The sequence below is a fragment of the Bombus fervidus genome, chromosome 2, assembly GCF_041682495.2.
Source record: "Bombus fervidus isolate BK054 chromosome 2, iyBomFerv1, whole genome shotgun sequence".
NCBI lineage: Eukaryota > Metazoa > Arthropoda > Insecta > Hymenoptera > Apidae > Bombus > Bombus fervidus.
Window position 1 is genome coordinate 22,102,773 of NC_091518.1, and position 16,119 is coordinate 22,118,891.

The 16,119-nt window shown below is 35.4% G+C and overlaps 1 protein-coding gene across 3 annotated transcripts in view; it reads left to right on the forward strand.

Annotated features, from left to right (window-relative positions):
• Unc-13-4a (BAI1 associated protein 3) overlaps positions 1–16,119 on the forward strand; it is a 124,746-nt gene that overhangs the window by 77,415 nt on the left and 31,212 nt on the right. For all 3 annotated transcript variants that reach the window (XM_072013534.1, XM_072013524.1, XM_072013528.1), the window contains exon 4: positions 12,517–12,685. In XM_072013534.1, coding sequence (XP_071869635.1) covers positions 12,517–12,685 — 169 coding nt within the window. The remainder of the gene's footprint in view (positions 1–12,516; positions 12,686–16,119) is intronic.

Below are 16,119 nucleotides of genomic sequence, written 5' to 3' on the forward strand. Positions count from 1 at the left end.
CAAAAGAAAGTTGCTAGCGGGAGACACGGTACATGAGAAAAACCAAATTTCCCGTACCTTCTCGGAGTGGACAATAACTTCAAGGAATATTTGAAGTAAAAAGGTACTTGTTTGGTCTGGAGAACCTTAACTATGAAAATGCCAAGATTTATGGTGGATTCTTAAGTCTATCGAGGGTACGCTAAAAGAGTACGTAGACATCTAGCAGCCATTGTGCTCGCGGCGTGGGACCTGGTTTGTGTAGAGAGTCACCGGACGTAACACATTGCGAATACAGACCATTCTGAGAAGTTTAATTTCTTTTTATTATTATTATTATTATTTAATTTGTACTTTACAATTTCTCCAACTGGACATTCGGTAAATGAAGTTTAATTCAAGCGAAAATGCAAAGAGATCGCATTTGATTAACGATATTAGTCGCTACTTGAAAAGAAACTACGACAGACTTTGATTGAAATTGAATAAAATTGTTGAAAACTACTTTAACTGGAAATGACTAAATATGCTCATTTCTGAATAACCAACGGGGAATTTCAAAATTCAAAACGAAAAGGTTTCCGTGTTTAATAAGGTAACGTTTTTATTAAACGTTCAATTTACCTTCGTATAACGCATTGAATTTTATTTATTGAGAATATCAGTCGTCGTATCGGTACATCGAATTAAATCTATAAAGTGTGCTTCGCTTTTCCGATTTTCATTTTTACATCAACGTTACATAAGTTTAAGCTGTAATATCGAGACTAATTGGCGATAATAATAATTATGGAATATTAGAACAAACGAGCGACAGGAAATGAGAAGAATTTCAAGAAGGATGTACTTACTTAATCACATTAATCGGGGAAATCTAGTAATTACCGTTAACTAACCAATCTTCGTTCGAACTGTTCGACGGTTAATGAAGACGGTTCTCCGCAGTTCACACGAATTGACACATTCTTGAAAGTTATTCTCCGTAGCGGGTTTATTCACTCGATAAATTAAACGTTCGAAGGGCTCGGAGGAACGCGGAAGGAAAGAATAGCGCCGCTTCCAACTCCCAGTGGAGATGAACGCTTTGACGACGATACTGCGATACATCGAATTTGCTGGAACATAGATCGGATTAAAAAAAAAAGCAACAGTTTAAAAGAACAAAGGAAATTCCTCTGGGTCACCACATCCTTTTTTTTTTTTTTTTTTTTTTTATTATTAAAGCGATGGTTGTGATTGTGGAAACATTCGCAAAAGACGAATAAAAGAGGGTTAACGAAGAGACAAAATTATCGTTTGTCCGAATATAATTGATAATACGAAAGGAATTAATAATAACTGAACGATTAAGCGGTCTCGTTTCTTTTGGTAGAATTGTCTTTAGTAGAATATTACTGTCGAACGTGAAGAATGTTCTTATTGGAAAATTTTATACGACTGAAAACAAAGAAGATAATTTAGAGAAAAGTAATTCTCAGAGATATTATAATTTCTCTACTAACAATGTACAAACTTTCTTTTAAATATTTTCGGCTGATTATTTGTTATCGTGGCAATTAGAAAACTGATTCAAGTAGTTTCAAGATGATATTTTTAAATTAAGAATAAGAATATGACAATAAGTTTAACAGTGGATTGTTACAAAGATTATTACCGATACAATAAATAAAAAATATACGTAAAATTTATCTGAAATAATAGAAGAGTAAAAGAAGCAACAACGATAAGCTTTATTTTATTCAATTTTCCGATATCCATAAGAGATAGATTAAAATTACTACACGTATAAAGAAACTTAAATAATTGGATAATTCCTATCCAATCGATTGTATCAACTTCTACCGTCATCTCTTACCTGTTATCAATCGTTCGATTCGATTCGAACGATAGATACGACTGGAAACTGGAGAGAAGGTCTCGGCAATGGCGAAGCGAACGGCGTTCAATCTACACAGGAATCGTTCAATTTCCACGAGCTAGTAATTGCTTAACAGAAGGAATCCGGAAGGTTGCGTTTCATCGAGTTGCTTCGCGGTCCATTACCCTTTGCGTTTATTCGCATAGCCAAGGGGATGAAACATAATATCGCGAACAGAAGGAGGGAAGCAACAGGATGGACAAGCTCGCGAATTCCACTCCTTGATCCTAATCCTCCTGTCGGCAGAAATTCACGGCTATATTCACGAATTCCTATTGTCAAATCCCAGAAAATTTTATATCGTTGCCTGCGGTTCCGGTTGTCTACGATCATCGATCGTCCTGGTTATGTACTCGGATCCTGTGTAACCTACTGAACCGAATGTGGGGCGTGTCGATAAGAGGTTGTATAGGGTACAGGAAGAATTCAGCTTCTTGGTTAAGCTATTGTTAAGGAACCTTGGCTCAGCTGCTATTAATAGGCATCAACTGTAACTTAATGATATCGATCTTATTGTTGCAAATTTCAAAAATTAAGAATTTGCATATTCAAGGATTTGGAAGTTTGAATATTTGGGTATTTGAATATTTGAAAAACTGAGAACTTGGCGACTCGAAAATTCAAAGACTTGCACACTCGAAACATTGTAAATTTAAAATCAAGAGTCGAGTAGTTGTATATGATTTCTTAATTTGATAGAATTCTTAATTGCTTTTTCATGCTCGCGTGTACTTCTGTATATCACTGTCCTTATAATGGCAAAAACGAATACAATACGCCGTTCTAATTGCGCGTTTGATTCGTCGCTCGATCGAGCACCTGTCGCTAATATAACCGTGCAGGTCTATCGCTCATAAATCGACTTCGACACGGTCTTTGCTTCAGCAGTATGAGGAGACTGATAACAATCGGTTCAATTGACACGTTGAAAAAAAAAAAGTAAATTTAAAACACGATTAACTCTGTTCGTCCAGCTTTCTCTAGCTCCAATGAAACATCTCGACAAAGGAAAATTCACAATGAGACAAATCGAACGTATGTTCAACCAACGCTACGTAACAATTCAATTCACTTTCTTTTTTACTTATTTCCACCAAGAAATATCCGAATATTTTTCTCATAGAAAAGCAGAAACTCATTGCAATAAAAGGTTTCCTGTACCGTCTTCGAAACTAACTAATCGATTCTTATTCTTTTTCTTTCCGTTTTTTCTTTTCTTTCTTAAATCGATAGCAATCTCGAGAAAGAAACGGAAGACGGTAGAATAGAATTTTCTATCGCAGTTACTTGGCCAAGACAAATCTTCTGAAAAGATAGGATAGAAGTAGCGAAGTAAGGGGACGATACACGATATAAACATCCTTTCTGACGTTAACAATCTACGAACCGGATACCAAAGTGCTGGCCATTGAGTTTACGACCACCGTTGTCGAAGGCATAAATGGCAGTAAAAATTGTAACCGTAAATTTTCACTGGGTCTCTCGATGTTTCCGTGGTATTCAAATTTTGAACGGTTCTCGCAACTCTAGCAATTTTCATCGTACTGGTTTTTCAAACAAACTGGAAAACGACCCGCTTCGAATTTCCATCCTCGTAAAAATACTGTAACGTGTATACGTGTGTTTGAAGTTGTACGATTATATATCTCGTGGATGATAGAGAAGATATACATATTGGCATGAAAAATAAATTTCTTGGGGGAAGGGGAAAGATAAGAATATAAATTAGGTGTTGAAAGAAAAATAACTGTAAAGGTACGTGCTTATGTTCTCTTTGATATAAACTCAACGACGATAGAAGGTGCGGAAAAACGTAGAAACCACTCGAAATTTGACTTCTATAAAGTAAGTCTTCCGTTGGAAATGAAATTCTGGAAATATAAAATTACCGTGGAATTGCGATTTTATGTTTAATATATTTTAACGTTCAGATTTGTATTTTATATATTGACATCTTATAACGAAAAGTATATAATTTGTATTTGTGTTTTACAATCTTCAATTTATGTTAATATTTCACGATTTACAGCTTGTATTTGTATTTTATAATTCGCAGTCTCCATTCGTATTTTATAATTTTACGGTTTTGCTATTTATATTTTATAACAAAAACATTTTTTAAAGGCAATCGAAAATGCCAAAGGAAAATTTAGACGAAAATGTAAAGTCCACCCGTGTTATAAAAAATCGCCTGAAATATATCCAGAAAATTTTCGAAAACAAAAGCTTATGTCAAAAATATCAAATAGAGAAGGCACAACAAATTACAACATAGAAGCAAATTCACCATATAAAGATCGAATAAAGAAGATATTCGTAGGAATATTTATAACTATGAACGCCTGAAAAACGAACGCCATAGAAAATGAGAAAGAGCGATAAAAACTTTCCAGCGTGAAGTAGAACTACAAGGGAACAGAACTGGGAGAACAAAGTATGGTGAAAAGCACTGAATAACTTCTACATCTTCCCACACACTGTCAGAAATCTTTTCAATCGAAGCGTCAACTTGATCCGATAAGGAAATGTCTCGGCACGAGAAAGAAAGTAAAAACTAAAAACAGAGTGACAGAACGAAAGGGAATAGGAATGTCGGGAAGAAGCACGAAATTCATAGAGGAGCGTCAGACAGTGTCGGACCGGCCAATGTGTCGTATACGTGGGAACGTGATTCATACGGTGGAAATCATATCTTTGGCGATGGAGACCGCGTTTCTGAGTCACGTATCATTTGTATCTCGGCGTCATGATCTTCCCCTTTGAACTTTATCGATACGTCTTACCTTCGCAGCGTTCTCGTTTCGCCAAGTTCCAGCAACAGATGCTGAGCAACGTCAAAGAAACTGGTGAAGGTAGGTACGGACGTAGAAACGGGAAGTGGAGGACACGGAGAGGAAGAGAAGAAAATGGCAAGCTCTAAGCTCTGCCGGTAAGCGTTCTCCGCATTGAAATTCCATTTTCGATGGAAGGGAAACCTCTTTGTGCCGTGCCACCGTCGAATAAATTAAATAAGCCGAGGCCGGAATGAAGGCAATGCCAGATTTATTCTTGTACGTCGAACGGCAACGCAATTTCGAGGCCACGCTTACACAGGGTCGAATAGTAGCGAACAGCGGCGAGGAATTCGTCTTAGATCGAGTTATGCTCGCTCCTTTTCAAGATTATGATCCTGGGAAGAGTGGCTTGTTTATTTGGAAGGGATGAGATTGTGGTGCTGGCTGTTCCTCGAATGACTTAGCGAAGGGGAAATATCGTATTACAAGGAGGATCGTAGAAGGATTCGTTAGCTTTGTAAAATAAATCTGGATTTTTATGATGTTTAGAAGATTTATTAAGTCGTAATCGTCAAATTTTTGTCGCTAAATACGTTGAATTTGGAGTGAACGAGCGTATTTAAATCGAGTTTCTTCTTTTACCAAATTAACACGTTCATTGTCACGAGAATCTCATATACTTTGTCCTGAATAACATGTAATTATATCCTATCTGAGCACTTCTTTCTGGCAATGTTATCCAAGCGATTCACATCGCTGAATATTTGATAATCCATGATAATCTTATTTTAATTATTTTGACAAATTTAGTAGCGTGGATCATCGTGGCACTCAACGTGTTAATCGTTAATCGTTTAACGAACGACATATTCTTACATTTTTTGACAAATGAAAAGAAATACGCGGTTTCATTCATCAACGTCTGTTACCGTGCAGCGACTAAAACGTAATACTCTCGATAGAGATCAAGTTTAACCCTTTCAAGACTCACCGTCTAACCCTTTCAGCACGCCCCAAGGTAATTTTTATAAAGATTCCTTTGGATTACTACACTTTTATTTCAACAGATTATAACTCATTTTTCTCTGTCATCGCTGAAATTTATCACCACAGAATTACACATTCCATTTAAAAAATTATTTTTCTCATTAGATCGCTATACTTTCCATTCGCTTTATTAAATTATACGCTTTCCTTCGTTACCGTTAAAATTCGCCGCAACATACGAACAGAATTACGTATGCCACTTTAAAAATTACTTTCAAATTGTATTTCCTTTTTTGAAATTTTGGCGTATCATAGTTCGTATTATCATACCTTTGCGCGCATTGTTAAAAAAGAATCCGCCTCGAAAGAGCTAAAAGGGAAAATCGTCGGATTTACCGACTGTCTGCCACGGACGTTTATTAATATCCTGTTAGACGTAATATACAACAAGTTCGCTGTTTTGTATAAATTAGTGCAACAGGCCATGCTTAACGAGGTAAACGTCGCGTATTCCTCGAGTAGGATATCGAGTGCCCGACTGTCTTAACGAGGCCGGTGTTTCTTTTTCTCTTTCTCCATTTCCTTCGAAATTGTACGTTTCCTTCCTCTCGCGTCTCTTGTGTATCAAACGTGCATTCTGTTCTTCCACCGTATCTCTCTTCTTTTAGTTCTTACTTCTTCGCCTTCCAATTTTCATTGTCCTTCGGTTCGAGTTTCTATTTTTCTATCTCCTCGACCTTCCATTTAGTTCTACTTTGTTATGCCGTTTGCTCCGAGGAAGATAAGGTTTGCTCTTTTCTTGTTCTCTTACTCGATTCGTGAATGATGTGCTACTTCGTGAACGAAATGGAAGTTTTGGTTTTGTCATAGATCGTATTCTTCGAACGAAAGATCTTTTTTCATAGAGAGCATCAAGAGAATTTTCTTTGATCCCTTAATATCGATAATTGGGTTAAGGATCTTTACGTACTTATGAGAAATTTAAGAGTGCTAAATTCGTAGAATACACGTAATAAAATATCTCAAGTGTAGCATTTGTTACAATATTTAATAGGTTTTATTCTTTTAGTACTCTGTATTCATAAAGACACGAATTTGCATAAATATCCGCATTCTCTTGACTATACTATACGTCGATTTAAGCTTCGACTTTTTGGACATAGAAAACTAGAGATTTTTTTTATACAGTTTATCGAATTACAAAGTTTATCAAATATTAGTCCGATAAGTGACGTCGTGTTAAATGCTATTGGTCGCTAAAGAATTTTAGAGAAACTTCCAAAGGATAGACTAGAGTCGAGTATGTGAAAGTTTGATAGACACCAAGGAACTGCACTCAACACAGTGTATAAGCAATTTCCGCAAGCCCTGTTGGAGTTCAACGAACTCTACTTAGTTTCTTTAGGCTGCAACAAATTAGGGGGGTTCGGTTGATTAAGTTGCCCTGTAGGTACGAAAGTTCTGTTACTCTGATATCACGTGGCATATATTTGATGTTAAAAAGATCCTTGCAAGGAAACAGACATTAAACCGACCTTAATTAGAAATTAATCGAGGGTAATTTTACTCTGATCTGAATTTTACTGAATGCAATTTACTGAATTCAGTATTTCATAATCTTCGATAAGACGTAGTATCACATGGACTGTGTAATACTCTGAAATAATTGAATTATTTCATTTAATTCAATATTTCAATTAGGTTCCAGACTCGAATACTGGAAAATTTCAGAAGTCTAATTTTAAATACTCTTACGGTTATTATCAACTGCTGTTCAATTTCCAAATGTAAGAAACTGAGTGTCGTATCTACTGTTCGATATTAGTTCGATAATTCAATTAATTAAATAATTGTTACGTCGTCTCAAACGACTATCTTCAATTTTCGAGGATCGTCTTCCTACAAATAATTTCGCTCTATGGCTTACATCTTGTTTTCGGATATGAATGATCTTCTTTTCGGTTTAGAAAGTGACTCAATTTAAAGTAAACGATACACGTGTACTCTATTTTCTCTTTGTGTTCTAGTTCTCTTCTCTCTGGTCAAAGGGTGGCATTGATTTCGTAACGGGAGAAACGATCAAGCATTGCGTTCTAGCTTCTCGCTCACTTGTTACGTACAACGCTACGGTTTCATTGTCAAAGCATAGCGGGGTACACTAATACCGATGGCTTCCCTCTAAGAAAACGCGAGACCTTCCCTTTGATATCGCATTCGTCAACGTCAAGGATTTGATTTCGTCTGAAACAGAGCAAATTGCGACTTAGACGCATTCTGATTAAATACTGTAACGTTAAGATCAAACACAAAGTCTATTAATTCCATTAGCGACGATTCACTTCTACGTTACTATCCTATTTCAAAGTTTCAAAAGGTGTGTTGTAGTTCGATGGGATTCTTGAATTACTTGTTAACGTTTTGAAGCAAGTTATCGTACGAATTTTTGAAGATTTAAACATATTATTGCTTTGAAATATTACCGAAAGTTAAAGTTACTTAGTCTTGGAAAATTTGAATCCAACGAATCTTATTATATATTTGGAGTGGTTTTGTGTCTCAATCCAAACGTTGCTTAATAGAAAATACCTGATAATTTGCTTTAACGCGATCTGAAACGCTATAAATTCGAATCAGACTGTAATAAATACTGGCCCAGCAACCATAAATCCGCCAGGGTGTACAACCCTACGCTGCACAATAATGTGTTTCTTGAGTAACGTGTTGCTAGATCGATCGTTGCTCCCTAACGAAATCGTTTAACCATTTAACGTATCTATCGATAACGAGTCAACGAACCAAGATGTTATGAAACTATTTGTAGTCTGCGATACAAATATTTTCTGAGTGAAAAGATAGTATGAATACCAAAGAAATAATACGGCACAATTTTTATAACAAATATATAAATATTCACGACTCACGAGTGTGAAAAAGATCGAAAGATTAGAATCAATGGATTTGGAAGAAAAGGCGTAGATTTTTTCTTCAGCTATCAGAGCAACTTGTATTTATAATAAAACCGATGAGTTGTTTTGCACTTGTAAAGATTTCAAAGGAACGAAGCTTTTATCTCCTTTATCCTCGATTTATTTTTACAAAGATAACACGATAATGAAACAAGATAACTCGATCGTAACGAGGCTGGACATGGATTCGGCAAAGGAAAGCAGAAAAGCTGCTTTTAGGAAGAAAATAGCTGGGTTTAAGTAGGGCTTAGAGAAGGACGAGAATAGAAATAGATAAAGAAAGTGCTAGAAAATTCAAGAAAAAAGAACTAGTATCCACTAGCATTCGCTCGAATTTAGACGCTATACGTGCACTTCCAATGGTGCGCCAGGGTAAAAAAGAATTAAAAAGTAGAAAGACGCAAGAACCGAAGTCTAGGAATATTTAGAGAAATTATACAGAAAAGTTCGAAATGGCGAACAGAAAATACTTTTCCGAAAATACTCTGGCCAGGATACCAACACAGCACGTTTTTGATTGAAATTCTATTACCATTATATGAAAATATAATACAATTTCAATAATTTATATACCGACAAATGTTTTCGATAAAAGAAACTCTATTTTCATATTGTAGAACTATGATTATTAATCGTAATAAAATTGAACTGTATATATCGTATGAATCATTGCTGAAGTTTATTTGAAAACATTACGCAATTTTTAATTTGCGTCCATCCAAACGAATATCACATGCATGTCGTAAAATTATGACGCGAATCGGGGCTGATATGTATGCAGTGAACATGTCAACACATTCGAGATTAATGACCCGGCATGTGTCAGTTAATACTTCAACCCTACAGCCGATAAATTTCACATGTGGATCACGAGCAGACGTTTGTACTATCAGCCAGTTCTTACGTAATAACTAGGGAAATCGTATGGTTACAGGACAGAATCGTAGAATAAAGAGGTTTCAAATCTTGTGAAATAGAAATACAACAACCCTCTCTTTTTTTTATGTTTTAAAAACATTCGACAAAAGTATTTTTAAGTATTCGATAAAATAAGATCGAGCCAGATTGAAAATTATTAGAAATATTTTTTCACATTTGCACATTTCAGGTTGCACATTATGGATATATCTAAGAGCTAATTCCTAAGACCTAATTCTCTTACGATTTATTATAATTGCAGAAACGTAACAGGATTCCGAGGACTATCCTGTGATATGTTAAACCGAACGATATTTCTTGCAAAGTTGAAAGGAATATCGATTCTATTTCGTTGACTCGTAGCGACGATGCACGAGAGGAAACTTCTCGTTTTCGTATCAGCCAAGTCCAAGTGGAACGCTCCTCCGGGACACGGAGCGTGGCGTCGCTTCTTTCGGATTTAAATTAGATCCGAGACGACCCGCAGATCCTTCAGACGCGTCAAATACACGCTCGCTTAACGTACTTTCATCTGCATATTTTTCATTTCGCTATTTTCTCCGGATCCCTTCGCATCCCTCTGTTCAACCGCCCAACCGGTGTCGCTCGATAGGGACGCTTTATTGTTCCTAAGAAAGCTATTCTTTGCCCCCCTTTCGTGGATTATTGCGTCGAATAATCCCTGTATTACAGTTTCAAGGAATTTTTGATATTTCGAAACGACACCTGTGAAAATACAATCATGGTCGAGTTTGAAGGGACAACAAACCGTTACTTTGCATGAATAAATATATTAGATCGTATAATATACGATAAATATCGTGATCCTTGAGAACTCAGTTTGAAACAATGGAAGATATAACAATAAGACTTTTACGAACAAGAGAATGGGGAACTTGTTATATATATCTAATATAAGATATATATTATCGTTAAAAGAAACAATGGAAAACGTTACGATAAGAGTTTTATAAAAGTGGAATGAAAAACTTGGCAGAAACGTGGAAAACAATTTTAGGATTTCAGAGAAATTAAATTATTTTCATTTAATAACGAAAGGATTACGCTTCTTATGACTTGATTTAACACTTTATTCGTATAATCGAAAGATCGCGGACGAAATTATATCGACGAGAGTAAAATAAGTGATATACGCTTTATTACAAAAATAGAGAAAAATGTTAAAATGGTATGAAAAATTGCGAAATGCATAGAACGCATGCATAAATTTAAAATATCAAGCGTACGCCGGAAACGAGATTTAAATTCAGTGTTAATGGAATACGAAAATTAACGCCACACCTGTTGACTTTACGGGAGATTCTGCTATTAGCTCGAAATGTGTGAAACACACGAACTAACCCTTCCAATGCAGCAGCTAGACCATTAGGTACGATACGATAGCTTTATCGAGAATAAAATTAGGTATCGTTTAATTATTGCCTACGAGACGAATTAAAATCGTTTAATATTATCTCGTACTATTATCACAATTTAATAAATTTGTATCGTAACGTATACATGATCGATAAAATATCCATCGTGGAAATGATCGCAAGAAATGCAGGGAATGATCGCTTTCTTCGATGTGTTTTTACCTTTTGTGACATGTATGTTTATCGGAGAAGATTTTCAAAGTTAGAAAGAAACATCGTTTCTATCGTAACATCTAGTTCAGTTACGTTTTATTCGACTGAATCTCGTAACAAATGAGAAGAATAAAAGAAATAAGCAGCAGATTTCTGTGTCACTTCGATTCATTACGAATAAAAATTCTGCAATAAATAGTTTATTCAAGGGATCAAAAGTACATTATTATTAGACTACGGATTTTTATACATTTGTGGAAAATTTGAAAATACAAACATGCGTGAGATGCAAAGAACCAAATCAGATACGTCGTTTACGATTTGTACTTCGGCTAACGAAAAGGAAGTTCAATTTCCAGAGAAATTTTCATCGAGAATCACGGATGCCTTTCAAAATGGCAATTTTCAAATTGCAACGTGTTTCGTTGCGTCATTCTCGTTCACACGAAGCGCTGAACATTAATTAAAAAAGGGCAGAGAGCGAAAAGAGAAGGTGAAAAAAAAAACATGGAACACCTCGACTGGTCGATATTACTGCAACGACGCAAAACTCAGCGCACACGTAAGTGCGAGGAAAAAATGAACGAAAATACGTGCATGCGACTGCGATAATTAGGCATTGAATTCTTCTTGAACGGTCACCGCGATCATTGTCGACTTTTCATCGAAACTTTCAGCAGAAACTTTCGCTGTTTCTCGGAAAATCATTGGCACATAATTCTTTGTCCTTTTAATATTTTTTTATAATTTTATTATTTATAATTTTCTTCATTATTTAATTTGTGCTTTACAATTTGTCCAGCTGGGCATTCGGTAAATTTTTCTAGCTTAATTGCTAAATAACACGTAGATGGTCATCCCCAACGACGATGCCATCTTCGAGTTTGTCTATTTTATCTCTTTAGCGAGGCTAGCTTTAATTCGTTAAAGCAGGTATAAAAATTGTTCTAGATCGAGTTTTAATTTTAAAACTAGAAATTTATTGTTCGTTCCGTGCATTACATCATTTTATAATTAAAAGTAATAACTTGAACATCCTTGAGAATAGTAGTAATTATCGTGGATATTTTGAAGATCTTATAAATATATATGTATATATTTTCTTAATAAATTTATTTGGTTACATAGCAACGAAACAATGGATCGAAAAACGCATCTAAATCTGAAATAGCGTAAATGATTTGACAAATTGTTCTATATAAGTTTCGCAATATCTATTATATCATTAAAGAGAATCGCTATAAATTTCCACCAAAGCTCGGGAAAGAAATTTAAGTATTTTCGGTAGCATCAATTTTTTGTCAGACACTCTATCTACTATATACGTTATGATGCGCAACGAAGAAGCAACAAGTGACGAGAATGAAACGTAATTGATCTTGCAGGGTTCAAGAGACGGACGGCTCTTTCTTCGAAAGTTTCACCGCGTTATCTTGGAGACAAGAAAATCGAAGGCTCATGGTCCTTCAAGAAGTGGAGGCCAGGGCCAAGGAACCGCCTCCCCCGTCCAGAGACACCAGCTTGACGCAAACTTATCGTTTCACCAAAAAAGAGGTGAGATCTCTCTTACAAATAATGGTTATTTCATTAAACCTAAGTCAGAAGTAAATTAAATTAAGTTTTAGTAGAAAGAAATTGAATTAAACATACGAAATCAGTTAAATTCGTTGGAAGTAAATAAAAAATTATTCCGTATAAATTAACAGAAAAATAATAAATAATTTAACACGTTGATTGCCGTGTGAATTTTATATACTTTACTATGAGAGCCGCGCCTTAATCATAGCATTTAACTTTTGCGAAATCGCGCACTTTTTCTCTGAAAGTGTTATATAAGTCACCGACACTGTCGGAAACTTTCCACTTCGTGAAATTTATCTTCCTTTAATCGTTCTAACCGATGACACCGATGGCCGTCGTGACAATCAACGTGTTGATCTTCGATTTAAATCATCACGTTTTTATACGTGAATATATAAAGAAGATTTAAAAGAATCAACACATGGTAATTATTAAAAGATATTACGGTGATTTTTCTTAGAAGCGTGTTTACTTTGTTAAAACTGCAATCGTGGAAATGAGAAGGAAAAGTTAAACACAGAGAGAGAAGTTTAAAGAAAGGACAAGTTTATCCTCTGTTTTAGAGTAGGCCGCGTTGTCCGTAATTCTGCAAGTTTACCAGACGAAACATAACGAGTGTAAGTTTCCGGTTTTCGCCGTAGTGTCAGCAATATGAAAGTGACGCGTTATATGGCCTGTTTTGGTGAATGCAAAAGCTTCTAACCATTCGCTATCGTTTAAACGCGAGATAGAGTTGTTAACTGCTTTCAGTCGACGTGATGCAAGCAGCTGCGCGTCGAATTTAATCACACTTTAAACAATACACTTTCGTGCTTGAAGTTAACCATGCGACGAGGAACATGAAAACACGGTAACGTGTGAAAACACAATCTTGTGTATAAATCCATTTGCATACAGAGTAACGCAGATCCATTAAAAATTACAAACGTGTAATATTTGATCTTTAAACAATTTTTACACGTACAACGAATACACGTCATTTTGATAATTTTGCTTATTCTGATAACAAAATCGATATCGTGATCTGATGTCTTGTTTTCGTCGTGTTTCATGCGATAGCGTTTTATTTTAGTAGAAAAGAAAAGTAGAAAATACGATTTTTGTTTTCTCAAAGACTTTCTTTTCTTCGAGACTCGATCATGACCAGATTAATATAATTTTATCGCGAAAAGTAACGAAAGAACGAAATCTCCGATCCTTTATATAAACTGTTACAAACTTCTTCTATAAATTTCTGTATGAAATTTCTTCGAATGCGTAGCCAGAGAATGGAAAAAAAACGCGTACGTACACTTTACAAAATGAAACGTTCGATCGATCAACTATTCTGGTCCTTTAATTTTCTCTACCTCAATTTGCAATTTCATTCTACGGTTATCATTGAAACTACCGGAATAATTAAAATAACCAATTAGTAATTTTTCAATATATGGATACACGCGGTTATTTTTCTCTCTTTCGCTAAATATTATTTTCATATTAATTGTCTTCGATTCTCTCGATACAAATTTAGACTTTAATCATCGCTAGCCGTTAATCGAATCCTGTATTTTCTTATAAATTAAATCTTTGCGTGCGTAACTATCAGTATGCAATCCCCCCAAGATCTTAAATTGTAAAATATAATACTAACGATCACGATCGAGCCTTTATATACTTCAAGAAAATAACTGTTCCTCGATTTTACTTGCTGTATTTTTACTTACTATCGCGAGTACAACGCTTTGTTCGCAACGTTCTCATAGTGATGCATTTTGTCATCTATCACGGTGGTTACGGTATGCGCAGATCGCATGCAACTTGGTAGTTATATTTCCCTTGAAATATTATGCGTGCTGGTCAATCGAAATGACGGACAGCCGCTTTAACGATATCGCCTGTTTAACATTTGTTTATCCCACCAGCGATCCGTAATTTCATGATTGCACTTCCGAGAAACCTCGATATTTCGCATAAGATACCGGCAACAGACACGACAATCCTCGATCAGAATGTCCATTAAGTGGTTGAGATAATCCTTCCTATTTTTAACGTTCCTGCATTATCCTTGTTTTCAGTGAATTAATTTGAATTAATTGAAATTCATTTAATTTAAAACATTGAACGAATATGAACGATATTGTTGTGTCATTAAGAGGTCAGATTTTGGTTTCGCTTGGTTTATGCAAATGAATCCTATTCTCTTCCTCTTTTTTCATTAACATTAAAATTAGCGATTTGGAGAAAACGGTGAATACAGTTTTGTTCGTCTCCATGAGAACCTATTTATAACATCGATCGATCAATTGGATTGAATTTATTTGACAAATGCAATATTAATTCCGCATTTATATGCAACCGCACAAAATTGCCAATGCAAAGCGTAGATTTCATAGATCTATTTATTATTCAACCATTTTCCATTTACATTTTATGTCGTTACTATATCTAACCTTTTCACTAAAATCTTCCAAAATATACGTTTCTTATATTTTTTGATTCTTATTTTTATTAATCGCTTTCGTTGACTTGTTTATTATTCAGTTATTTCGCTATTCGCATTTTTCGCATTGTTCTTATAATCTTTTCAGTAAAACCTTTATGACTTTACCTCTTTTATGTATATATGTATCATAAAGCAGCATAGGAAATTTGTAAAAAGAACCTGTAGAATATCTTTGAGAGTAATACTCTTGATACTCCTTTCTGACTGGACACGTCGTATTTACGATCTGCTTTTCACAAAGTGGACAATGCTAGCGTGTAGGTGGATTATGGAACTCTAGATGAACGTTCCCTGGGCCACTGTGCGAGAGAAATTCAAACTCAAACGCAACTTCGTGACACGATAAACCGGTGGACTATATTAGATATTCTGCACCTGCAAGATTCACTTCTGCATTCGCTGGTACAGAAAAATTATATCTCAGAAATATTTTCCGTTTTCGAGAGCGAAGAACGTTCCACGAAATTTTTACTTTGGGATTATGTACCACCACACGCTTAAAGTCCTTTTAAAACGTTACTTTTCACTCGAAGTCCAAACAGTTATCCTTATTATCCTTAATTTTTTGAAAGCAAAGTCTTTCAAGCGTGACCATAGAAAATCAGAACTCCCATGCTCCGAGCTGTCAAAATTAATTTTTCGTTAACTTCGTGTTTACAGGTTTCGCAACTTTTAGCACCGAACTTTCTCATTTTACCCGTGCGATTGTCACGTAATTTTTAAAGTGAAAGCACAAGATTCAGTATGAAATCAAGTTTATTTTTCACAGTTAGGTTTTTTTTGTTACAAAAAGATCGGAAGAAGAACTGTTCGGACCTGGCTCGTACCATCAAGGAAGAAAGCTCGGTGTGGGTGTGCCCTTTTGAACTCAGAACGCGGATTCGTCGTCCGCACTTTTCGGTAGAAAAGTGAGGGTAATGAT